This window comes from Rissa tridactyla, chromosome 6 (assembly GCF_028500815.1).
Source record: "Rissa tridactyla isolate bRisTri1 chromosome 6, bRisTri1.patW.cur.20221130, whole genome shotgun sequence".
NCBI lineage: Eukaryota > Metazoa > Chordata > Aves > Charadriiformes > Laridae > Rissa > Rissa tridactyla.
The window spans coordinates 55,359,989-55,385,785 of NC_071471.1; the positions used below are offsets into that span (position 1 = coordinate 55,359,989).

The 25,797-nt window shown below is 49.9% G+C and overlaps 3 protein-coding genes across 9 annotated transcripts in view; all 3 read right to left on the reverse strand.

The window, feature by feature from the left end:
* Positions 1-9,667: 9,667 nt before the first annotated feature.
* Positions 9,668-12,636, reverse strand: LOC128911658 (cytochrome P450 26A1). The gene is made up of 7 exons (XM_054206891.1): positions 12,448-12,636; positions 12,040-12,264; positions 11,636-11,923; positions 11,365-11,514; positions 10,965-11,099; positions 10,599-10,751; positions 9,668-10,407 (listed from the first exon to the last, which is right to left on the reverse strand). Exons 1-7 carry the CDS (start codon positions 12,634-12,636, stop codon positions 10,066-10,068), a joined length of 1,482 nt encoding a protein of 493 aa, XP_054062866.1. The 3' UTR covers positions 9,668-10,065.
* A 3,691-nt stretch (positions 12,637-16,327) lies between these two features.
* On the reverse strand, positions 16,328-23,837 carry LOC128911657 (cytochrome P450 26C1). The gene is made up of 6 exons (XM_054206890.1): positions 23,646-23,837; positions 23,339-23,563; positions 22,953-23,228; positions 21,084-21,239; positions 16,996-17,502; positions 16,328-16,714 (listed from the first exon to the last, which is right to left on the reverse strand). The coding sequence occupies exons 1-6, from the start codon at positions 23,835-23,837 to the stop codon at positions 16,370-16,372; spliced, it is 1,701 nt and encodes a 566-aa protein (XP_054062865.1). The 3' UTR covers positions 16,328-16,369.
* Positions 23,838-24,623: 786 nt separating this feature from the next.
* EXOC6 (exocyst complex component 6) overlaps positions 24,624-25,797 on the reverse strand; it is a 99,169-nt gene continuing 97,995 nt past the window's right edge. For all 7 annotated transcript variants that reach the window (XM_054204556.1, XM_054204555.1, XM_054204560.1 and 4 more), the window contains one exon: positions 24,624-25,746. In XM_054204556.1, coding sequence (XP_054060531.1) covers positions 25,614-25,746 — 133 coding nt within the window. In that variant the 3' untranslated portion in view covers positions 24,624-25,613. The remainder of the gene's footprint in view (positions 25,747-25,797) is intronic.

Consider the following 25,797-nt stretch of genomic DNA (forward strand, 5'->3'; position numbering starts at 1 on the left):
GGTGCCTGCACCAGCTCAGCCTACAGGAGCTGCAAAATGCACAAGTGCTCCGTAAAACCAGCAGGCAAATGGCTAGGGTTCTGCTCTCCTCACTGACTGTTCTCTTAGCATTACCTATGTCCTCTTCAGCTGAAGAAGTTGAGCAGGCAGGAAGGCAGCCACACTGACCTTGTCCCAAGCTGGTGGCCTGACCCCGCTCTTGCCCCTTTTCTGCTTTGGCTGCAAGGACGGTGTGTCTGATCCAGAAGCTTCTTCCGAAACCCTCATGCTTCCTCCAGCCTTCGGGAAAAACAAGCAAACAAGGAGCAGCAGCCAGATGGGACACACACCGTGCTTCAGAGGTGACAGATCAAACTTAAATTCCACAGTGTATCTGTATTTCTTTGCCTAGTGTAGGTAAAAGAAGATAAAAGACATTTTACATCCTTCTACCTGACTTTATATAGCTAGATGTATAACTATATACATTTGTATAGCATGCGTAAATATTTCTACATCTAACCTGGCTGCAGACTTCATGCTGTCAGATAAAGCAAGCGGTCACTTTTAAGGAATTCAGGAATACAAGATTGGTTTGTAATATCACTATTGTATTTTTGCCACTTCTGCTGAAAACAAGTGTTCCAAAACCACACCAGCCACAGTGATATAGCAGATCCCAAAAGCAGGGCTTTGAAAAGTATGAAGCTCAGTATATGAAGAAAGAATAGCAAGAAAAAGACTTAATTTGTTAAAAGACATTGGGCCAAATCTTTCTCTACAGCAATGTTAATTATAAGAAAGTGATTATCAAAATAATTCAAAGAAAACCACTTTGAGTCTGCATCACTGTAACCCAGCTCAAGTGTGACAGTTGTAAAGTAAAAAGCTTTGGGACCATCATAACTGGTGTATCTAACAGCTGTAACTCAACAGTGACCTCCCAAGCATCTTTGCAGTGGCAGCCACCCTGGGGATTGAACCTAGAATCTTCTCCTGTAAGAGTTTTCTTTACAACCCAGTTCTCTTCTTCCTGGGGGTAAGAAACAAACCTCTCTGTAAAGTGCAAGGTTGCATCTTTCTTGAAACAAGGCTGCTGGCCCTATGAAACTCTGAGCGGTGGGGCAGGAGGAGAGAAACCCCTCCAGCCCTTGCAGCTGCTCACTGGGCCAGCTGAGCTCCCACAGGGCCGAGTCCTGCAAAGGAAACTCATCTTGGGGCTCGCTTTTAGCACAGGGGGTTCACTGGGAAGCAGCTGTCAGCGAGAACACTGTAGCGATGGCATCTCTTTTGCCACCCAGAGGCCAGGGCTAGGACACGTGGTGGCAGTCTGGTGTGTTCACAGGAGGTCTGTGGTTTAGTAAGCCCAACTGTGAGGTCTGCCTGGTTTTGCAGAAGATGAGATGTAACATTGCATCCTGCCCAGATCTTTCACACTAATCCTTTCCCTCCTTGTGCCTTTCCTAAACTCACCACTGTCTCACATTCAGAGTCAAACTACAGAGCAGGATCTTTTGGCGTGAAAGATAGCCTGACACTAAAAGTGTGGCCTCACGGGCCACTGCAATGAAAATCCTGTTTTAACAGAAATTGTTCATTGCTATAAATATACAGGAACTAGAAGATTAATGCATCACTGTATTGTCACAACCCAGAGAGGGCAGAGAGCCTTGGGGAAGATGGTGAAAACATATTTGGGAACGGGTGGATCATAGACCTCCTCAAATGTAATTCTCTGCTGAAAGGATGAAGCTGAAGAGCGCTGTAATCAGAACATTACTGGCAGGCGCTGACTCAGCCTTTCCCAGATATCTCCTTCCCAATCCAGCCGCTCCTTAACTCCTTATTACACACGTACTGATGCTTCTGTACGCAGGACAAGATTGCTTGTACGTGCGTCTCAGCTCAGCCTTTCTGCAGGCTGCAGTAGCAAGGAAGTTATCGGAGGACGTACTCAGAGGAAGAACACTTGCAGGAGAAAGTTTGCAGCATGATTTCTCCCTTTTCTCTTCCCAGTGCATTTTCTTCAATACGCCCCTTCTTAACATTGCTGTGACTTCCTTTTCCCCTTTATGCTGTAATACTGGTGCTGAATTCTGATGAGACAAAATCAGGTGCAGCTCGTGGCATTTACTTATTAAGAAGCAAATGCAATGTTTTGGTAGGTATTTTGGAGTTACAGGGAAGAATGCTAGGTCAGATGCTTCTCAATCCAGAATGAGTTCTTATATTTTTATGTGGTCAATTAAAGGAAATACTTGCCTCAAATCCACAACTGTATTTGTTCTTTTAGATATTCCAGAAACTTTTGGTCTTACATTAAAGTTAATGTTAGCTCTTTATATAATTCATACAGTAGCCACAGGCACCAAAAAAAAAAAGTTAATTTCTTAACTGTAGCTTTCCTCTTTTTATGTTTGCAATTTCAATTAACTGTTCTAAATAACTGACAACATGGAATATAAAACATTCCCGCAACAATGTAGGTCTAACAGCAATTACGTTGATTTACTCTGGACCATGTTAAGTTCAGGGAGTAGGATAAAGAGACAAGAGTTTAAAACTTCTTTCACACTGATGTAATAAATTCAGTACATTGCTTTAAAGTTAGGGCAAAATAGCTGGTAACTGAAAGTCAAAAAAACCCTTGTTTTGTTTTCCACTGTGATAGAAAACAATAGATTATGGGAAAGTTCTTCAGAAGGTGATCAGAGGAAAAGTTCACCAGCATCTATCATGGACTGTGTCTCTGTGGCCTGCTGGGATAGGAGGGAGGGACATAAAGGTGTCAGCAGTTGAACTGATACGGTAAATCACAGTAGGGCTAGTAAAGCGCAATGGCAGCATAGTGTAAATGCCTTCAGACTTCTATTTCTTCTCCGAGGTTGTACTAGGGACACGTCCCCTCTTTGTGACCTTATCTCTGGGGCAGTGGGTTGTGCACTGGTCTGTCCTCTTTAGTTTACGAGGACTAATCCATTTGCAGGTTAATAAAAGGTGAAAAGAACAATCACCAAGGAGCCACCAAAATAAACAAGTAGTACCTTTGACTGCTTAAGCATTCTCGGTTTTCCTCGTCAGCGTGCTCGGCCCGTCTCCTCTCTCTCCTTCTAAATACTGTGATAATAAGTACATCTGTAAACTGTTGATTTAAAAAAGTACTAACAGTATGCAAAACAGGAGAATGAGAAAACAATTCCATAAAAAGTGGATGGTTCCACTTTGCAGGCATGTAACTTGTCTCTGTGAAACGTACTTTTCTGTGTATGCTCCCGTGGTTGAAATTTGCAATTTTTTCTAGAAATGCTGTCTGACAATTAGTGCTTTTCAGTGATCAGCATGCTCTCAGTCCCGGTTAGAGGAAAAGTTCCCTCAGAAACGTCACAATTCTGAGCCATTTCATTTCATACAATGAGCAAAAAGGTCACGACATGCCATTACTCCAAGCAATTTCTTGATAAGATTAATGAACTTTTCTCTTTAACTGCTAGATTTATAATGCATGCGCTAGCTTGCGTGCAGTGCTGTAGGCAGCATCATTAACATCAATAATGTATATTTAATATAACGACACCAAAGAGCAAGGGAAGCCAGGACAAGAAGGATGACACCAGGGTGAAAATCACCTGTGTGTTCTGCAGCCAGGGCTGGAGCAGTGGGGCTGTTTGCCTCACTGGTGGCTCCCCTTTGTTCCCATCCTATCTCCTTCCATTCTTGTCAAAGGACAATTCACAACAGAGGAGGCTATTGCCAGGTCAGGGAGCCGTTTCCGATTACTCTGTGGTCCCTAGGCTTCCAAGGGAAGCTTCAGAGAGAAGCAGCACGTCTTACGAGTAGGTGTATGATATAGCCTTGTAAGTAAGAGGGGAAAAAACCTGAACCCTACTCATGCAGGCTGGCACACTATAGCTCGCAGGGCACTATACAGCCCTCCTTCCTTTCCCATAGGATACAGACAGGTTGTTAATTCAGAGGGGCCTAGACATAAAATAAAGCCTGTTAGATAAAGCATACCACAGTCCCTTGTCTCTTTCAGTCAGTTAAGTCGGCAAGCCAAGAAAACCGAGACGTACCATCATCCCACTGCAAATTCAGATCTAATCCTGAAAAGATGTTTTTTTCTGCTGACATTTTACACAGAAAAGCAATATATTTCTGAGATACAGATATATTAAATTAATGCTGACCCTGTACATCTAATGCAGAAAAAAACCACCAAAACCAAAACTAAGTTGGTGCTCTTCCCTCAAAACAGTGATTCCTGGAGGAAGGTATTTCATTTAAAGCAGCATTAACAAAGATGGCTTAACACAACTTGGTAGATGCGTGCCTTTGCACATCTCTGCCTTAAACTGTCTCAGCTGTACCTAGACTGCTGCTCAGGACCCAGATCTGACCCAGACACTGATCTTTTCATCTCCCAACCACCTCAAAGTTACTGACCTGCCTCCTACCTGAAGGAGTGCAAATGGGACTGCCTTTTGGTGACTTATCTCTGGAGAGATCCTGTGAGGGGCCCTCAGCTCTGGAATTTATTCCCCCCTTTGCTCAAAAACAGCCTCCAACAATCTTTGACCTTCTGGGTAAGCCATGAGGCCCAAATCCAAGGATTTGTTTTGGGAGAGGCATAAGAAGGGCTGGCATTTGTGGGTGTGGTAGGAAAGCATGTTGTCAAGAGCTGGTTTAGTCCTTGGTTTATAATTTTCTCACGTTACGGCAGTTATCCTGTAAACTTCACCCATGGAGACTTAGGCTTTCCTAAAAGGTCATAAATTGACAAAAAAAACCCCAAACCCACAAAAAAATAGCATTGAAATCAATCAGTGTATGAATGATTGTGTGTTTGTGAACAAAATGACCTGGCAAACAAGTACGTCATAAGTCACTTTTGCTAAAACAATCCTTCTAGCCTTGCAAATCACACCAGTTCTGCATGTGTCTCTGGGGCACCAACAGCATACGCAAGTGAAACAGCGTTGTTGGAACTGCTGATAAAGGAACAAATAACACTTTAATTAACTGAGAATACTTAATATGTTGCCCTGCCTATGTTACAACTGCAAGGCGAGCTGTAAACACCTATTAAACCAGAACTATTATGTCCTACTACCAAACTTTTCTTGTCTGTCACCTTTTAAATATTTTAATCTGAGATTCTTTAAAAGCTGTCTCTGCTGCTCTTACTCTCTGGATGTAAACAGATTTGTTAAATATTTTATTTCTAACCCACCCACGAAGTTACATTCATTTACATAACTTAATGAAGGCTGCATTATTCATTGAACTTCTCATATAATATTTTTCATAAGACATTATTAAACAAGTGAAGCAAGCCAGTCTAGTAATGAGCCTTCTCTAAACTTGCTGCCAGTTATGTTTCCTTTCTCCTAATCTATCACTCTAATGGTTGCAACTAATAAACTTTTTGAATCTTTGCTGCTAATCTGTATATGTTTTGCATTGCATGCTGGACGTATAACTTGACAGAGAATTTACAATACAAACCACCTGGCGAACAAAACTATCTGGATTAACAAATGCTATCCAAAACTACCCACTTTTTTTTTTGTTGTAATAGAGGAGACAACTACATGCAACATAGTACCTTTAAGACATAAATAAACTAACTAATTTGGGGCTGGGGGCAGTATGTCCCAGGCATAAGATTTGTGACTGCCTTTTATAATTTCAAAAACGTTGCCAAAAGTCAATAGATTGAAGCTTGGTTTATGTGCATGTTCAGCAGAGACACAGCCTTGTACAGGATCCTACAGGCTTGTATAGGATGCTGTTAGACTGTTCTAGGAAAGGTGGTATGTAATAGTTTCAAAGTAAAGAAATTCTGCAATGGGTTGCTTGCACTTGGGCTGCTTAATCTGTATTTGGGACTAAGTCAAAAGTAGTTGGATTTTCAGGGAGCCTAAACAGTGCAGCTCACTTGAAGACGGATAGCAAATTTTGAGAATTTATTCTTCATAAAAATCAATTCTAATGCTTAAAAAAGAGAGGGGTGGATCTAGGGGTCTAATTTATGCATATTAATTTTAAATGATGGGCATGTTCCTTCATCAGCATCTGCCCTGAACACCTCTGCCAACGTGTAGAATTAACAAAACACAGAAATGTTCTGTTCTCAAAGATGACTAGACACAGATTTGTAAAAACAGATTTAAAAACTTCCTATAGCACTTAGGAAATTACCACTTGAAAGTCAAGGGTGGAATATTTTACATATTATTAAGTATTTTTCTTGGTACCTCTCCAAAGGTTATTCTAAATCACTGCCCTGAATAAATAAGAAAATATACGATACATTGAAATGGGGTAGAACGAAGGGCAACCTTTTTGTCAGTTTCTCATCCTGCAAGGTCCAGGAAAAACTCCTGTAGTAAAGGCACAAAATAAAATAAAATAAAACATCAGAAATGTAAGTGCAAAACTTTAAGTATACAGGGCTTCAAATAATACTGTCCTTTCGATAGGTGCTTTTATGAACCAAAATGAAAAATCCTTTCCCAGCTCAGCTGTTGAAAGTAACATGCCCTAGTTTCACTAGCACAAAATAAATAAATCTGATAAAATTATTTTTAATAAAATAATATATTTTTTTTTTTTATTTCCAATGAGTCTTCAGCATTCATTTACACATTTTTTCCTTACTCGTATAACCATTACCAAAAATCACTATTACCTGTTCTGATCTTATCTGGAAATACTATTGCCTTTCAATCAGGAATTGATTCATCGAGTAGCATTCCTCAATGTCAATTTACACTGATGTATTTCTTTGGTGTCCTTTTTATTCAAGAAGGGGTATAACTGTGTGTTGTTAATAACCACACATTTAGCATCCCATAAGAGACTTCAGACATTCTAAGCACCAGAGATGCTGCTGGCTGGCAGGAGCTATTATTCACGTGAGTTTAGGAGAAGAGTGGGTTCCAGTAACCCACCTTACCCTCAGAGAAGAGCCAGCATGCTATATATAAATCATGGCTTTTTACTCCAGGACCAAAGCATAGCACCTACTGAATCGCATGCATTTTGTTTGGAGAAAGACCTAGTCAAAGACTTCTTTTTTAAATGACAGGTTAACTAAGAGGAGGAATATGAAATACCCCCAAAAGGCCCAATTGCAAGAAGGGTGCGAGCGCTCCCCATCAAATCTGGCCCTTTATTGTGTTTCAGTTTGTGAGCCTTGGAGCACCAGTCACTTACACAAACACATGGTAACACCTGCAAAAGGAAAGTTAGAACATGGCTCTGGGAACTACCTGCCAGCAGCGGAGCAGCATCCAGCATCCCATCCCATTCACGCAGGGAGCTTGCTGCAGCAAGGACTTGGTGTGCCTGAAAAACAATGCAGTTTTTGGTAGGTAATTTTTCAGCGAGATCAGTTCCTGGATCCATCATAATAAAAGGAGCAGGGGCTGGGGGTGCAGGAGCCAGTCAGCCCCTAAACAGCAGCCGCAGCCGTAGTAGGTGCCCACACAAGGCACTGCTGCGCAGGCAAACCTACATATAATCATACCAGAGCTCACCTGAAACTGGTCTGCAGCCAGCATCTAAGCTGTCAAGATACAGCTGCATAGAGGAGATTAGCAGGGGTTGTAAAACCTGCTCAAGAAGTTGGGCAAATATTTTAGCAATTAACCCACAGTGAGCTCCATATTATTGCAGCTAGGCTGCTACCATTTCTTGGGATAGCTTGTTTAAAGCTAGCTCCAAGATGCCTAAATTACACAGCAGTGACAGACCATTTAACTACAGAGATAAATTATACAGGGGCAGTGCCTAACACAGGTTATGTTGTCATGATTTACAACAGCTGAGGATGTGCCCCCAGATGTCCAGACAAAATCAAATTAAGTATATGATTATTTTTTTTCTCCACACATAAAAGCCTTGCAAACTTGACTCAAAAATAGAAAAGGAAACAGAGAAATGCATGTATGACCTTAGACTTACACTGCAAAAGAGTGCTCATATTCTCCATATCCTCCAGACAGCCCTTAGATTCCCATTCTTTATAAAAACAAAATATAAACCAAAATAATATGAAGAATATGCAAAAAGTTCCTACATATAAAAGACTTCAATTAAAAATAAAGGAAACATTTAAAGAATACCAGCACCTATTTGGATTTGCAGAATGTTGAAATGTTAAGGAAGAAAATGTTAATGAGGGATACCAAGACAAGAGTCTTGCTGTTCTCCAGACTTCAGATCACCTGCAAATCAGGATCGAGGTTTGCAATTTTCCGCTACTATATTGGTAATAAAGGGGTCTTAAACTGAGATTATTCATCAAATCCCTGAAAAACATAATGGTACAAGAGGTTTGCGTAGTAAAAACTATTTAAGATGATAAACGTTGCCAAGAAGACCCAGGCATAATCTGAAAAGAATATCTTTTGTATTTTAAGACTAAAAGAAATTGAGCATGAAAACGTCTTGATAGTTACACTCATATGCAGGTTGTATCTAAGGTCTTACATTAGAAGTTCATGTATTTCACATGCTAGCTGGAAACACATCAAATGTATTCTAGAAACACTCCTTAAAAAAAAAATCCAAAACTTCATAGATGCTATTAAACACCTACAGCAATTTTGAGCAACTTAACTCCATCCTTAATTTTGACCTTGGGAGAACATGAAAAAGTGACTGTTTTCCAGGAGCAAGCAAAAAAAATGAAATGAGTCTATATGGTGCTGTAATTGTTCATAACACTGAATTACATTGGTTTACTTTGTAGATGTTTATAGAGCCAGCCTATGTTGTTTGACTTTTGAGGGAAGACTAATAGGTGTAGTAAGGGGGGTGGGAAGGGGGAGGCGGGGGGGCGAGAACACCACAAAAAACCTTATGGTTAAGCCAAAACAGGGGTCATGCCTAGGGCATTTTATCTGCCCTGCTTACACACCCCCGGGGAATTGCATCTCAACAGTTGATTCCCTGTTAATCAATTCACATTAGTGCCTGCCTTTTAGTTTTCACTTTGCTGGATGCCAGGAAAGAAGTTCTTAAACCAAATGCATGCTCTATCTCTGACCTAGTCAGAGCTGTCGCATTTCAAGAAGAAATCACAGCAGATTTTATTTGCTCTACCAGCTGATAAGAGACACCTTCATAAGTAAAGATTCAAAAGCTTCATAGCCAGCAGACTCAACACTGAACAAGACCCAGTGGTCTGTTCACACAGGTCAGTGGTAATATGGGAGGAGAGGACCTTTATGGAATTTTTTTTTCCCCTCAACATGTTTTCTCTAGCTACAGCGGAAGACTCGCATTACACATTATTCTTCTGCTTCCCTTTACCTTCTTCTTTACTATGGCTCAAGATTGTGCGCTTCGTAAGGAGACCTGTAGCACTTGCTATCACTCCATACTGTTTTCAGTGAGTGCGTATGTTTTTGCACTACTCTTGCCACTTACAGGTTAAAACTTAAAACAGTTTACTATTCACAAGCGAGAACCAACACTGGGGGTGGGAGGAAGGGGAGAGTTATCAGCATAGAAATAGCAAATAACTCATTCAGAAAAGCAGATGGGACTTTACATCCAAACCCTTTAGACCCATTGCTTAAGCTACTCTCTAGTATACACGCAGATCTTCATACAGAGGATCATCAAAAATAAACTTTATTATCAAACTTAAAATTCACACATTAAACATAAGATCTAGACACAAATAATACTGAAAACATTCTCAAACAATAACCATTTTAGGTAATTTGGATGAGTGGCTAGTAACCATTGTTTCAAATGCCTTTAAGAATATTTCTTAATACATACACCATCGTGAAATGTCTTCAAATGCTTAGCTGGCCAGCTTTCAGTAAGATTTTTAAATAGGGGAAAACTTATTTCTATAGAAATAACATTATCTAATTATGAATCAGAGACCCATAATTGTAGTGCTTGGGGGAAAAAATATCATAGCCTTTTGAAATATTTAGAAGACATAAATAACTATTGTACATTTACAAGTTTAAATATTTAAAGGCCTTTGTTACTATAAAAAGTTGCTATGTACATATTAGATGCTATGTGGAAATCCAACCGGAGGCAAGCATTGAGCTCTCAGATTTGGCCGCTGAACCCTATGAATTTGGTAGGCAGATTGTCCACAGGGTACACTATGGGGCCTGTTTTCATCGTAGGAGGTCCATTCAGCAGCTGCCAGTCACAGCTCCGAGCCAACTCCACTGTAAATATTTTTAGAAGGACTTTTGCAAACTCCTTGCCCACGCAGCTCCTCAAGCCCCCACCGAAAGGAATGAAACTGAACCTAGAAGAATCCTCTGGAGACGGAGACATGAAGCGATCCGGGTTAAATTCATCCTTGTTGGTAAAGAGATCTGCCACATCGTGGGTATCGCAGATACTGTAAATAACATTCCAACCTTTAGGGATCTGGTAACCCTATCAAAAGAAGGGAAAGGAGACATGAAGCACCTTGCTGTGTTAAATAAGGTGAAGTGTCAGCACAGGACACGTCAGTGCACCCCACCTCCCCTCCTGGCTTCCTGCAGGTCACGCAAAAGCAGAGAGGCCACACGAATGCACTGCCGCTTTGCAGCTGCACTGAAAAGTTAAGCCTAAGCCCCGCTTACGTTTAGCTCAAGCGTCTTGAGTGCAATTCGAAATCCTCCAGGAACAGGAGGGCTCAGCCTGAGGGTCTCTTTGATGACGCAGCCCGTGTACTTCAGCTGCTCCAAGACCTCCATGTCCAGCTGCTTCTCTTGGTTAGGACCACACAGTAACCCCTAGCAAAGAAGATGCTGCCATGACTTTTACAGAGCAGACAGCCAGGGCACCCAGCACCGCAAAGCAGCTGCTCCTCGATGAGTGATGTTTTCCTACCACCTGCTAAAAGAAGGGCACCACCTGGGTGGAGGGGAGCCCTGTCTGGGACACCTCTCTCAGAGGTACCTTCCCACTGCCCGCTCCTGTGAAATGGCTCTGGGGGAGACACACACCTTCACCTGCAGCTCTTTCCTCACTTTCTGCAGGACATCGTGGTGGAGCCCTAGGAAGGCGATCAGTGACGTGGCAGCACTAGCAGTGGTTTCATGGCCCCCAAACAGCAGCTCTGTAGCAGACTCCTTCAGCTCCTTAAGCACAGGACAGAGGAACACAGAACAGGTCTTGAATATAATATCCCCACCAGGTCCACTCCACCACCACATCACTCCCAGGGGAGCAGATGGGAGCAGACACACAGGGGCCAGGATGGGGGTGGTGCTTATGCTCCCTGGGGAGGTGGCCTGGGGAGAGGGGGCTGAGCCTCCTGCTCTCTCCTTTTGGCCCTAAAAGATAAGCATGCTGCTGACAGAGGGGCTGGGGGAAAGGGAGGGATCTGGCCCTGGGGAACCTCACCTGCATGTTGAGCTGCTCCCCGTTGCTCTGTGTGTGCTCCATCAGCAGCTGCAGCGCATCTTTGTAGCCGCCCTCAGGCTCCTTGCGGGCCATCTTGGCACGGATGTTCTCCTCGATCTTGGCGTGGATAATGTTGCGCGCTCGCAAGCCCTAGCCAGGCAGCAGGGAGAGCAACGTGGGACTTGGGCCAATACCGCCATCCCTCCCATCCATTCCCCGCTGCCCTGGCTGCAGGGACATCCCTCTGCTCCCAGCCTGCCGGGAGCCTTACCCGGTAAAGTCCGCTGAAGGGAACATCAATGGGGAGGGAGAAGAGGTTGCGGATCATCTCCTCGAATGCCTCCACCAGCTGCTGCTCACCATCGGGGCTGGCCTGGCGGGGCTGGAAGCCCAGCAGGATCCTCATGGCGATGCGAAACATGAGGCGCTTCACCTCGGGGTACACCAGCAAGCAGGGCCTGGCGGCGCCCAGCCACTGTGCCAGGCAGGCGCTCACCTCCTCCTGGATGACGGGCACGTAGTGCTGCAGGGCGTCCCGGGAGAAGGCCCGCATGATCACCTGCCCGGGGGGAGGAGGAGGAGGAGGAGGAGAAGGAGGAGGAGGAAGAGGACACAGGCTCAGCCGGCGCGCCTGGGGCGGCCGCACCCGCTCCCCGCCCGCCGTCGGGGCCGTACCTTTTTGCGGTGCTTGTGCTGCCCGTTGTGGAGGTTGGAGAGACAGCCCGAGCCCAGGATGGTGCGCACCGAGGCGGGCCACTGCACGGAGACGAGCCGGTGCTCGCCCAGCAGGATGTGCCGCACGTTCTCGGCGCCCATCACCCGCACCGTGGGCCGCCCGAAGAGGTGAGTCTTGTAGATGAAGCCGTATTTTCTGCGCTTCATCTGCAGGAATTTCCGCCTCTGGACAGAGAGGGGAGAGAATAATAAAGTAAATTTTAAAAAGCAGGAGAGGAAGGGGCAGGGAGAGCAGCTCTTTCCCACCTAGGCAGGGGACCCGGCGAAGCCGCTGCTCATCCCCCTCCCCTGCAGCCGGAGGAGGAGCCGGAGCGCTTCTCCGCTCCCCACGGCATCGCCTCGCCTTACCTGCAGCACCATCTGCAGCGTCTCCCCGAAGAATGGGAGCCCCATGGTGCCCGGGGGCAGCGGGAGCGGGCAGCTGGGGTCGCGGCTGCTCGCACAGTACAGATCCCAGAGCTTGACGGCAGCCAGAAAGAGGAGCAGGGGCAGCAGGAAGGTGCACAGGGCGCTGGTGACCAGGGCGGAGAAGCCCATGGCTGGGGAGCGAGTCCAGCCCAGCCCCCCGGGAGCTCCGAGTGCGCGGGCCGGGCTCGCCGCGGGCCGCCTTTTATACCCTTCCCAGGTTGCTGCCCACCCTACCTTGGTCCGATAAATTAGTTCACCCAAAGTTCATCTTTAATTGCGGATTGCAGCCTGGCTCCTCCCCCCGCAATCTTTAACTATTTGTTTTGCGCCGTGCATCCTGCCCGCCGCGGACGGCCGCCGGGGAAGGAGAGGTGCCGCCGGGCGCGGCGGCCGCAGCTCGCTCCCCGCTGCACCGCGCTCGGCGGACGGGCTGCGGGACGCCGCCGACAGCCGGCTGCCTCTTCGGATTTATCACCGGTGCTCGTTAGAGACCAGCAGGTTGCGCCAAGACAGAGAAATGCCCCGCTCCATCAGCCCGGAGACACCGACCCGCGGGGCGCACCCCGGCCGGTGCCGATGCGCTCCTCCGCCGGAGCTCCTGTCGCCGGCCGGGAACGGAGAGCGAGCGGAGCCGGGAGAAGCCGGGCCGGTGCTGGGGGCCGGACGGGGCCGGCGGTCCGTCCCCCGTGCTGGGGGAGCCTGGTGGCTCGCCGGGCAGAGCCGCAACTGTGCCGCCGCATCGGCGGAGGAGCCTCCGCTGTCCTCTGGTTCACCTCGAAAGGCCTGGCTTGTATTTCTGCCCGGCCGCGGAGGAAGGAGCCGCGGGCAGCAGTCCGTCTCGGCCTCCCGGTGCAGGTTCAAGCGCGGGTCACCGAGGGAAAGGGAGGTGAGCGCGGAAAGGAAACACCCAGTCCGCCGTGCCCGGCTCCTCTCCCCGGCACCCGCTGCCCGCCCTCGCCCGGGGCTCGTCGGCATCGCGGGGCCGTCGGGGCTGCCGCGGCCGGGAAGGGGCGCTCGGCACCGGCCGGACACTCTGCCTGCAGCCGGGCGCAGCTCCCCGGGATGAAGCGGCGGGAGCGTGCGGCCGGTGGGGCTGCGGGACGGCGGCTCCCGCGGGGTGCCGGCGCGGAAGACCCCGTCCGCGGGAAGGGGCGCCCGGGGCGGACCGCGGATGCGGAGGGAGGGACGGACAGACAGACAGACGGGACCACGGAGCACTGCGCTCGGCACGGCTGCTACCAATAAACTATCATGCTTGCTTTTTTTTTTCTTTATTTCTTTCTTTCCGTTTTTGTTTCCTTTCCCCTCACTATTACTTTTCCTTCCGTGTTCCCAGACGAGCTTATTAAACGCTGGAAGTTGTGTGTTTGTGGAGGGGAGGGGGGAAGATGTCACTTTTAATTATTATTTTTCTGACAATCAACGCATCGCACGGGACCCTCCTTCCTCTTACGATACCTTGCGGGAGCGGGGCTGCCCGCCTCCGCAGCCCCTTGCCCAAGAGGGGGACACACGCACCCCGGGGGGGGACCTCCTCGCCCCCGGAGGTGCTCGGACCCCCGGGGTACGGCGGGGCCCGGCCGGGAGCGGCGGCCGCGCCCTGACCCGGCGCTCTCCCCTTGCCGGGCGCTGACCTGCTTGTGACCTACAACACGGACCGTGACATCTGCGTGAACCCGGCCGGCAACCGCGCCAAGTTCACTGTCTATCAAAATAACGAGATACGGTGGCCTGAGCACCGATAATTGCCACAGGAAGGCTTTATTATCTCCCCAGCTGTGTATTCCCCAGCCATCGGCTCGAAAAGAATCAAATGGTAAAGAGTGAAAGGGATAATTAAAAACATCTTGGAAGGGGGTCAAGAAATTAACAGCCTAATATGCACAAACTTTGATTACAAGTAACAATTATTACACTTCATTTGTAAATGCTCGTGTTTATCTGCAAACAAAATCAGTTTCAAGTCTTTTTTTTTTTTTTTTTAAACAAGATTCATGTTACATTTTTCAGCGGGTGGCTACGGGGCTCGTTAGCGCTAGGGGTAATTTTTAAGTGCGCTGCTGGAGGAGCCCTGGCTGTCCCGCACCCGGTGCTGGGCACTGCAGGCCCGACCCTGCCCGCGGTGGGACCCTGTGTTGCCGGCTGGTCACAGCCACGCCAGCAGCTCCTGCTAATTAAAGTTAGTCATTGCCACTTGCAGCCACCACCTACTGATTTCACCTCTGATAGCCAGAAAGATTCACCTTTCGGGACAAGGTCAGGAGGGGCAGAGGCTCTGGTTCACTACGGGGTCGACCTGCCAACAGCACTTAACTCAGCCCTGCAGTTCAACCTCTTCCAGATTTGACCTGTCACGTTTGGGAGCCACATTTCTGCCCCAGGTAGCGTTGTGCTCCCTGCACAGCCTTTGGACCGCTAACGGCAGCACACACCCTACTGCAGTGTCCCAGCATGGACATGCAAAGGGGACTGGCCAGGGCCAGGTCATTTGCAGCCTGGCATTGAAGCAGGACGATGACCAGAGATTCAGGGGACAGGGGAGCTCCCCAGGGCCTTTCCAAAGGGACTCCGTCCTCATGCCACATTTCTGCCCTCGCAGGTCAAGCTGCTGCTGGTTCTTCACACAGAGTATGCCGTGCCACCAGGCCCAGGATGCACTGGAGGGACAAGGCGGATGTTTTCCCCCACTGCTTCCATGCAGGACATGTGACAGTGGGGAGCAGAGGTGAAGCTGAAAGGATCTCATAAACACATTGCAGTGAAGCAAGGACCTGGGCCCAGCTCTGTTCTCAGTGAACAGGCAACAGGACTTCATTTCACATGGGAGAGAAATACCCCGTGTCTCAGCAACGTAAGTGGTACTCAGAAGACATCTAAAAAGCTGCTCTCAGCACCCAGGGTCAGCCCCAGGTACCACCTCCTGGATGGACCCACAGAGCTGCTGTCCTGGCACTTTCCCTGGCAGAGATAGGCTGTGGGATGTGACATGGTCAGTCTGGCCAGCCAGCCACCATGGGGCCTCTGTCACTTTGCAAATGCCCTGGCTGCAATATGAACAGCATCATCAGGAACAGAGGACTTTCTACCACAAATCAGACATATTCAGAAATGTCTGTTTTCCAAATGTTTATTCCCTCCCCTGCTTCAGTCTGATCCCTCAGTCAGGCTGCGGCTGGGGAGGGCATGCTGCGGGGATGACAGAGGGGGGCTTCATGGCAGACCCCCAGCAGCAGCACGGTGCTCGGGCACAATATACACAGCTACTACTACGGGGTGAATGAGACGTCCTCTTTGTGGTGGCTCTAATGGGAAGTGCAGGAATGAGATTAAATATTTACAATAAAAACCACTTTACACCCTATTATTCTAGCTACAGCTGATGCCATGGATTGAGCAGCCCTGGCTTGTGTTTTCCTCCAGAGGCCCCGGCCTGTCTTCTCTCTTTTTACATCTAAAAAGCTACAGTGTGCAGGACGTTCATCCTGCCTCTCCTATAACACACCCACAGGAGATAACCCTGGGACAGGAAGGCTCTGGGAGCCTTAGCTGTGGGACTGGGAGGTTTGCTGCCCATCCCCGGTGGCTGGAGACCTGCGTGGGGCAGGGGCTGTCTGAGTTCCCATGGGGGATGCTCCCTGCCAGCAGCTTCAGCGGGTTTGTGCCCCGGGCTGGGGCTGAGGCTCACCCTGCTGCCCAGGAGCAGGACTCTGCAGGACCCTCCGTACCGGCTTAAAATAAAAAGACCTTTGGGGTTTTGCTCTGCGGTGACCCAGTGCCATACCCATCCTGGGGCAGCAGAGACCTGCCCTGGCAGCAGTGGAGGGGCACCGATGCCGGGGCTGAGGGGCAGCGTACCCCTGGCTCAGGTATGCAAGGGGTGGAAGTAGAGCTGCAGCCCGTCGTCGACGGGGTGCACGATGGGCACGGTCTGCATGGCGGGGTAGCTGGGGGTGGCCAGCTCCCAGCGGGCCGTGCTGACCAGCTCGATGGCCAGCAGCTTGAGGATGGCCTGTGCCAGCTCTTTGCCGATGCAGCTCCGCGCCCCGCCGCCAAAGGGGATGTAGTGGAAGCGGCCTGCAGCCTCCATCCGGGCAGCACCGAAGCGGTCTGGATCAAAGCTGCCAGGGGGGCTCTGGTAGACGGCGGCCGTCTCATGTGTGTCACGGATGCTGTACATGACACTCCAGCCTTTGGGGATCTGGTAGCCCTGGAGAGAGAGCGAAGAGGGGAGGGGAGGAAAGGAGCGTTACATGCCTGTGCAGCCAGCTGTGCTAGTGGAGGGTGAGAAGACGGTACCTGGGGACAGCCCCACTACACTGCCCATCTGCTCCGCAGCTCCTTTTCTCCCCAGCCCAGCTGCGACCCACAGAGCTTGCTGCATGCCACCTTCCCCTGAGCTACGCTGCCAAGCACCACCACCCTGCTGGGCGCAGGGTGCTTGCAGGGAGTGGCAGGCAGCAGCTCCCTATCAGCGTGCGAGGCACTTACATCCAGCTCGAAAGTCTGCAGCGCCGTCCTGTAGCCTCCGGAGACGGGGGGCAGCACCCGCAGCACCTCCTTAATCACACAGTCCAGGTAGCGCAGGCAGCTCAGCTTCTCCAGGCTGATGTCCGAGGGGCAGCGACAGCTCTGCTCTGATGGCGCCCGGAGCTGGGGGCCAGCGCAGGGACTGCTCTGGGGGAGGGTGGGCTCCGGCGTGGCACGGGGCTGGGGCGAACCTTCATCCAGTGGGCCCGGGGGCTCGCTCTGGTCCTCATAAGCATCTTTGTCTGTGGGGCGGAGAAATGTCTTCTTGCTGTTCCTGCCCTGTGCAGTCAGGGTGTCCGGGCAGGGTCCCACAGGACAGCGCTCACACTGCTGGTACAGCTCGTGGGACATCAGCTCCTGCCTTATTTTTTCAATCACTGAGGGGTGCTTCAGCAGCAGGAGGATCAGAGAGGTGCTGGCACTGGCCGTGGTGAAAAAAGCAGCAAATATGAGCTCAATGGCTGACTCCTGGGAGAGGAAGGAAGGTGACAAGTTTGAATGACATTTTAAACTGGTTGTGATTCAGACTGTTCTCACCTTTTGCAGCTTTTGCCCCTGTGTGGAGGGCCCTGGCCCTGCCTCTGCTCTCCACAAACCTGCACCCACCCTGGGTTGGCAGGGACCAAAACAAGACACGCTTGTTCTTCCATTTCTGTACAAACTGGACATCCACTTGCCGAATGACTGACACAGAAACACAACTGAGATGAGTACACATCACCACCAATCCAGCTCTTCTAAGCTTTCCTCCCAAGATTTACGAATTTTAAAGAAGCATTTAACATGCATTTTTGCATACCGAGTGAAGTTCATTTCAAGCATTACGCTTTTTACCTTCATCTGCCAATTCTCCTTCACACCCAGATTTTTTACCTTTCTGCCCAGCCAGGGCTTATGAGGCTGTGGGTTTATGCATAAATCCTAGATGCACCAGCAGCTAAAACAGGTTGCATTTGATCCATCTCCAGCTGTAATCCACCATTTGCTTATCTGGGAGGGGACTCAAACCAATCAAATCAAAAGCAGAAAGACCTCCCTGCTGTAGGGGGCCAGCCCGAGAGGTGCTGTTGCCATCAGGGAGCTCTCCTGCAGGGATGCACGTGCCAGGCAAAGGACCTGCTCGCTTTTCAGCCCTTACAGCCTGAAGCACAGCAGTGCTCTTGCTAGCTCCATAGCAGATGTGTCCATAAGAAGTTAGGAGGTTACCCAGCTCAGACAGACCACAGCCCAGTCAAATCTGTAATACGTGTCTTGTCCCAGCTCGCGGATCCCCACGCAGTCTCCCAGTCTTCCCGGGACTGCCTGCAGGGTCTACGTGGCACAGCGCGTGCCGGGTTGCTGCAGGCTGTTTGCGGCACCCTGTGATCAACTTTTGGAAATTGTTTTGCAAACATTAAGGGTTGCCCGGAGCTGGGTCATGGCACGGCATGTCTCTGACAGTGAATGTAATGCTCAAACTTACAGCACCATCTGAAGGCGCCGGCGGCTCCGTAGCACCGGGCTGGGAGCACTGAGGCCAGACCCGAAAGCCCCAGGAGAAGCCCAAGGGAGGAGCACAGGGAGCTGCCACCCTGGGAGGGGCTGGGGCCTGGCTGGCACCACCGAGCACTAATCGCTCCAGACCAGGGGCAACGCGGAGCAAAAACCCCCAGGGAAACAGAGCAGTTTCCCTTCACACAGCCATGTGTCTGGATTTTAAACTGTTCTGACACAACCAGTTTCTGAAGAGGTGAAGCCAAAAACACAGGGAACGACAACTGAAGCCTGAAGGTACCTGGAGCCAAGTCTGGTAAGGTCAAGGGTAACGTAACAAGGATTACCCTTTGCTACCGTCCCCAGCGCCATACATTGGCTGGACTAGAGGCTTTTGCCAAAGTGCAGCTCTCAAGGGCATCTTTCAGCTGAAATAAAACCTCTGAAATAACAGATCCCTCTCGACCCCTATCACACCTCCTGCAGGCGTTGGCAGGAATTTTTGCATGCACACAGTAGCAGACCCAGATGAAAAGAAATCTCTCGGTGCCACCACCTGCAATTAAAACCCAAGACATTTCAGTAACATGCAAGGAATTTACGTCAGGCTCTGCAATTTGAAATAACAGCCCCTCTGACTCAGCCTCTGACAGTGCTGCTCCATCAGCTGACACCGAGCTGCCGACTGACTTTCCCTCCCTGCTTTTACAAGGCAAATAACCGGTGACTGGGAGGCAGCATCTTCCCACAGCTTCACCAGTACTGTCCCTGTGCCCCGGCCTGACTCCCAGTCCTGGGAGGCAGGACCAGTGGTGTTCCGATTGCGCCCATGCAGCCAGTGACAGCACTATTACATAGGATGGGGTGATTTTTGGGTTTTTTTCAATCCTTCCAAGCTTTTAAATGTTTTAAAACAGTGCTTTTGGCAAAGTCATAGCTTTTTAATGACCTTTACATTTCAAGGGTCCCACAGAGTTCATGCTAGCAGTGCAAATCACAGAGTATTTAGGAAAATTTCTGGGAAAACAGTCCCTCGAAAGCATTTGAGCAAAAAACAAATTACTAACTAGTGTGCACCAGTGTTTGGAGTGTCTCTCAAAGTCAGATAGATCCATGACTCCAAGACTGCTTTGGACTTTTTATCCCATTACACCACTTCACTGGATGAGAGCTCTGCTACTGCTTTATTAGAGCGGAGAATATTGCCATAATTGCAAACACAGGCGGGTCAGTTTGCAAGTCATTTTGTTAAATACAGACAAGGTAGAAATTTTCTAACTGTAAAGGTACGGGACAGCATATGAATATACTGTCATTTGAATCAGGCGGCCCAAGGTCACTGCTATGGCACTCCATGTTACATTTAATATCCCCTTATTCCATTTGTCAGAGGCAAGGACACGATGAGAGATCATGTAATTATTTGCGTGTAATATCCACGTGAATACTAACGGAGATTAACCCATCTTAATCACATTTTGAATCTGGCAATTATTTTTTAAAAAATAATTATATTATAATAAACCCCATTCTATTAGAATAAATAATGTAATAAAATTACTTTAAGAATATATGCTGGTTCTAATTGTTTCTAACAGTCGCTGTAAAGTCTTTAAAATATTTTAGGTTCAGAGATTACACTTTTACAATATATTTATGAAACATTAGTCTTTAGATTGTTTTCCTTAAATACCTAAATAAACGGTAAAACTATGCGTGTTCAATACTTTTAGTCTATATTCACATACTTTTAAACTCTATTCAGCTGCTGTACCTGTGCAAAACTGCTTCAAAACCTGTTATATAAATGCAGTGTCACCCGTCATTCACTGAGTCAGTCACCAAGTGACCTGGAGCTAGGAACGACGCAGTACTAATGGCCATTTTTTCCCCAAGGTCTTTGGCAAAATACTCTCCACATTCAGTTGGTGGTTTTGGCTCAGTAAGTACTTCTGGGCTCATCCCTAAATCACAGTGATGCACCTCGTTGCATCATAGCCATCCGCAAGCTAGATGATATAATTAACGATGAGGTGACAGGGAATGACCTGGAATCCATCATTCCATCCCTGGACCCATTTTGATATATTGTCTCAGAGACTTCTGGGCTCTCAGCCCTGAGGACTAAGGCGACGTGATCCACACATCGTGCCATGTCAGATGCTGGGGCATGTTTAGGGAGCACATGTCTAACTCTAAATAGTTCCAAGATGGTATCTTGGAGGCTACTGAGTGCACACTGACATACAGAGCCTCAGCATAGCCACACAACCCTACCAGCACCCTAAGCCAGGCTGAAGCCTGGTGGCCATGAAGAGGAAAGGTAGAAGAGGCATTTGTTCCCTGTTTTAAATACCAGCTCTCTTCTAACGCAGAGACACGATCCTACAAGAGCTATGAGCATGCTGAGTTCGGGCTTTCTCGCTTGCACTGGAGACGGAGTCCTCAGAGTTGGTAAGAGGAGGGCAGGAGCCAGCAGCTGGTGGCGGGTCCTCATACAACCTCCTGCCCCTCAGCCCAGGTCTCTCAAACAGCCACCGAGTCAGAAGGGACACTGCAAGGGGGGTTCTCCTTACCTTTAGCTCCTGCATGGTGAATTCTTTGCCGTGCTCCTTGGCACTGTTTATTATGAAATCCAGAGCATCGCTGTGATCTTCTGGGTTGTTTCTCTGCAGTTTTTCCTGTATAGCCTTCTCCATAAACTCATGTAGCATGTCCCGTGCTTTGATTCCCTGCGGGAGGCAGACACAGTTCAGGAGAGCCTTAGGAACCACCCCCCTCTCCAGAGAGACCGGGGGACCCCACGTGTGGCAATCCTTAATCCCAGGATCTGTAACAGCAAGAACTGTTTAATCCGTTGCCCAGCCCCAGAGCTTTGCAAGAGGCAGCAGTTTGGGGGTAACTGCTGCAAATGCTGTTGCTTTGCTGTTGTGAATCAAATACGACAAATCCTAAGAAACACTTTGAGAGGAAAAGACAGCAGTAAACCCACGGAACTGAGTCCAGAGGTATCTGCACTGAACAAGCCCATGGTCACGTCAGGTTTAAAAGTAGCTTGTCCAAAGGGACAAGAAGAGGTAACTTAATAAAACTGAGTCCAAGCAGCAAGGCACATTTGAGACAGGAACAAATGAGTGGCTTTACCAGGGCGCAGTAGATAAAGACACATTAGTCACAGCCAGCTCAGCTGCAGTCGCGTTGCACTCCTGTGCAGCAAAACATTGAGGTAAGATCTCAGCAAGACAAGTGATCAGCAATCTCTTTGCAAAGTGGGATGGAGGGAGTCACGAGTGTGTGGATCTCTATCAAGACGCCTCCTGCAAAAGCCAGAAGGACCAGGGATGTGGGATGAAAAATGGCCGTGACCAGATGTTGTGAAGAATGATAAAAAGGCTGAGATTTGAGGTGGGAAGGACTGGACAAAAGAAACAGGGCAGGGAGCAAGGGGAAAGCCAAGGGGACCTAAATGCAAGTTGAAGAGGTTGGTCTGGGGCCAGACAGGCTGCAGCTGACCTGAGAGAGGGCATGGAGGGATAGGATGGGGGGATGAAAACTCACACTGGTGACAACCTGCAAAGGGAAACTGGACAGGGAGAGTCCCCTCCAGACAAGAGCTTTGAACTGGTGGAGAAGAGCAGCAGGGAAGCTAGGGGAGAACTGGGACTGGCTTGGTAAGGTGATCCGGTGGGGCAAAGCTCACAGTGGAAATAAGAGACTGGGCAAGACCTGGCTAAAAGGGGCAGGAGGCTTGAGCTGTGGTAAGGGTGGAGAACCCAAAGCCAGAGGAGGGAACACAGACTGAAATGGGAGAGGAGGGGTGCGGCACAGGACGGACACCTAGAGCAGGAGTGTGTGGAGGCAGGCAAAGAGCAGCAGGGCAGCAGGGAAGAAACTGTGGCTTGAAAGGGGCAGAGGAGATTGTCCCTCTGCTATGTTCCCCTCTAGGACCCCTTGCTGTCTCTCTGCTGCTGGTGGACAAGGGACTAAGGACCACAAGAGGGTCTCAAGTCCTCGGCCTGCCCTGCGGTGCACGGGGAGTGCTAACGTGAGGTGTGCTGTGCCCACCTGCTTTTGTGCGTATGCCCACAGACCCCTCTGCCATGGGCTGACATGAGTCCAAGTGGGATGAGATGGGACAGGACCGGACATGATGGACTAACCAGAGCCAAGAGAGGCAACATATGGGGGGAGGGAGGAGAGGAGCCCACGAGCTGGAGACAGTGCTCTGAGGCGCTGGAAGCCAACCAAGAACAGGTGAGAAGTGCAGAGAGAAGGGGAGATGGCTGGGGTGGACAAGACACCAGGCCCTTAGACCCCGAATGGGGTGCTGCAGATGTCCTAGCCCATCAGAAGTGCCCCTTTGTGGGCCTGGGGACGGGGGGTTTGCGCCGCCGGGGCCCAGGCCCCTGCGCCCAGGGCAGAGGGAGCAGGGCAGGCGGCAGTACCTTGCGCAGCCCACTGAAGGGTATGTTGAGGGGCAGGGAGAAGAGGTTCTCCACCAGCTGTTCAAAAGTTTTGGCCAGATCCTTGAACTGCTTTTCCTCCAGGCGGAGCCCCAGCAGAATCCGAGCTGCAATGCGGAAAGTTAAGGTTTTAGCGGAGGAATAAACTGCGATGGAGCCCGGCTCCATGCACCAGCCCCGCAGCTCCCAGCTCACAACCTTCTGGATCCGTGGCAGGTAGCTCTCCAGGGCGGCGCGGCTGAACACTCTGGCCAGGATCTAGGAGGAGAAGGGGGGGAACAGAGGCAGGTAGTTAAAGCAGGGTGTCCCATGTGCCACCGAGGCCCAAGCCTGGGCTGCCGCCCTGTTGGAGTGACCATGAGGCTCACCTTGCGGCGCTGGCGGTGCAAGTCACCGATGGAGCTGAGCAGGGTGTGGGAGCCCAGGATGATCTGGGTGCTCTGGGGCCACTGCGTGCTGACCAGCGTGTGCTCACCCAGAAGGATCTTGCGGATGTTCTCAGCGCCCGTCACCCGCACCACCGGCCGGCCCAGGAGGTGGGTCTTGAAGACATTTCCGTACCTCTCCCGCCGGGAGCTGTGGAAGCGGGAGCCCTGGGGACGAGCCGCAGGTCAGCCTGAGGGTCCCACCAGCCCTTTCCCACCCCGTCCCCATGCCCATCCCCCTGCGCCTTACCTGGAGCAGCCAGTGCAGGGTCTCCCCGAAGAAGGGCCAGCCCATGGAGCCCCTGGGCAGAGGCAGGGCGCTGGCGGGGTCCCGGCTGAGGCTCCAGCGCAGCGCCCAGAGGTGCCGGCACAGGGTGACCAGCAGCGCCAGGGCCAGCAGCGCCAGCGCCGCCGCTTCGGGCCAGGAGAGCCCCGCCGGCATCCTCCTGCCGGGCGGCGGCAGCCGGGGCGGCGGCGGGTCCCCGCCCCGGGGGCGCGGGCGGCTCGGGGCGGCCCCGGCGGCTGTCAAAGGCGGGGGGCCGGGCGCCCCGCCACTCCGCTCGGCGGCTGGCCCTGCCGGCTGCTGCCCGCCCGGCCCCGCTCGCCTCCTGCTGCCGGTTCGCCCCTCGGCCACATTTATATAGATATTGGCCACTTACGCCCGATCCACCTTCGGAGATGACGTATCCGCTGCATATTTAAGCAGCGCGGCCAAGTACGGTGATTGGAGCCGGGGAGCCGGGCAGCGCGACGGAGGGGCGCGGGGCCGCGGCCGGGGCAGCCTCCCCCTCCTCGGGGCTGGGGGCCCGGCGCCCCTCTCCCGTTCCCCTCCCCCCGACGGCACGGCACTGCCGGCCGCAGCCCCCCCGCCCCATCCAGGCCGGCCCCGCGGCGCGGGGTGCGGGATCTGCCCCGCCGGGACCCCCCGCCGTCCCCTCGGACCAGCCCTGTCCCCCGCCCGGGGAAGGCAGCGGGTCCCCGTCCCGGGCTCCCCCGAGCGGGTACCGTCCCAGCCCCGCTCCGCAGGGCCCGCCGTCCCGGACGGCAGCGGCAGCCGAGGGGGTGTTCTCGCAGCCCCCCCGCGGCCGCACCCCGCCGTCGGGGCCCCCCGGATCCCCCCCTCCGCCTGCCCCGAGGGGGAATCACCAAAGAGCCGGGACCTGTGCGGGTCCCAACGAAACCAGCTCTGAGGTGCGTCCCGGTGCGTGAAAGTGAACAGGAATACGGGTGAGGTTTATATTACTGTATTTAGACCGTCAATAACTTAAAAACACAGCGAAAATGTACATTATTTTTACATTTGGTTTGTATTTGTTAGACATTCTCTTTCTGTCTAAAATAGCCAGGAGGGAACAGTGCAAAGAGAGCGGCGGTGGGACGAAATGCTAATCGCTGGGATGGGTCTGGCAGTAGAAAGCACGTACGGACAAACAGATGCGGCACGAAACCAACAGTGGCAAATCTATTCCTTACTGCAACCTGGGGAAAAGAACCCGGGATCTTACAAAAGTACAGTTAGAAATAGTAACCCTGAGGAACAAAACCAAACCAAAACAAAATATCACATTATAAAGAACTCAAATGGTTATTTACATTCACAACCTCAAGATTAAACCCTTTTGGAGAACAAAGCCTATAAGCCCTAACGCTAAATAAATATCAAGTCTAATTCTCAAGTAGTTTTCAAAGGTACTAAAAATCATTAGATTTTTTCATACCTCCAGACTACAAAATCTGGTATACAAAATTTTGTCCAATCACTTTAAGGCTAATATACATTTAATGCAGGAAAATGATAGGCGGCATCTAAAACGCAAGTATCTCAATGCTTAAAAAACATTAAATTAGGATTCATCCAGAAAACAGCAACTAAGGGATCATTTGTCAAATAATTCCTACCCAGAGCAAAATTTTGGACACCATGTCTGCAGATATTTAAATAATGTATTTACAGTTCAGCTGTTCCATGTACAATACGATTGAGCTGGTTTTTATTGTACATTTTTCACCATTTGTTTACAATATACAAAATAGTATTCAATCCATTAAAAATACGTACAAAGAATTGTTTGCTGAAGACTCCGTGTACAAGCCATCTACTGAATTTTTCCTTTACTCCGTGAAACGAATGTCCTAACTGATAGCACTGTTTGCTTAGTAGAAATAGTGGCTAAGAAATAACCTCTTGGCGTGATGAGATACCATCGATTTAGCAGGCCTATGTGTGCTGGGACATACCATTCACTAAACTCCTAAGTTGCTTTACTACAGTCTCTATTAGCTTCTGCTTGTCACGATCATTCTTCCTGAACTGAGCAAAAATGTTGTTCTTTTTGCTAGAATCTTTCATTCTGGAGAAATAAAGAAGCAAATGACACAGACACGTTAGAAACATAATTTGA

What these genes read in the sequence shown, in the direction of transcription:
- LOC128911657 (XM_054206890.1), bottom strand. Translation starts at nt 23,837, where the DNA reads ATGCCGGCGGGGCTCTCCTGGCCCGAAGCGGCGGCGCTGGCGCTGCTG. An exon ending in TGCACCGCCAGCGCCGCAAG is followed by an intron (nt 23,229 to 23,338) that starts GTGAGCCTCATG and finishes TTCTCCTCCTAG; the next exon opens with ATCCTGGCCAGAGTGTTCAG. An exon ending in TCACCATGCAGGAGCTAAAG is followed by an intron (nt 17,503 to 21,083) that starts GTAAGGAGAACC and finishes TTCCTCTCCCAG; the next exon opens with GAGTCAGCCATTGAGCTCAT.
- LOC128911658 (XM_054206891.1), bottom strand. Translation starts at nt 12,636, where the DNA reads ATGGGCTTCTCCGCCCTGGTCACCAGCGCCCTGTGCACCTTCCTGCTG. An exon ending in GGAAAGAGCTGCAGGTGAAG is followed by an intron (nt 10,752 to 10,964) that starts GTGTGTGTCTCC and finishes CTTCTTTGCTAG; the next exon opens with GGGTTACTGTGTGGTCCTAA. An exon ending in TCAAGACGCTTGAGCTAAAC is followed by an intron (nt 10,408 to 10,598) that starts GTAAGCGGGGCT and finishes TTCTTTTGATAG; the next exon opens with GGTTACCAGATCCCTAAAGG.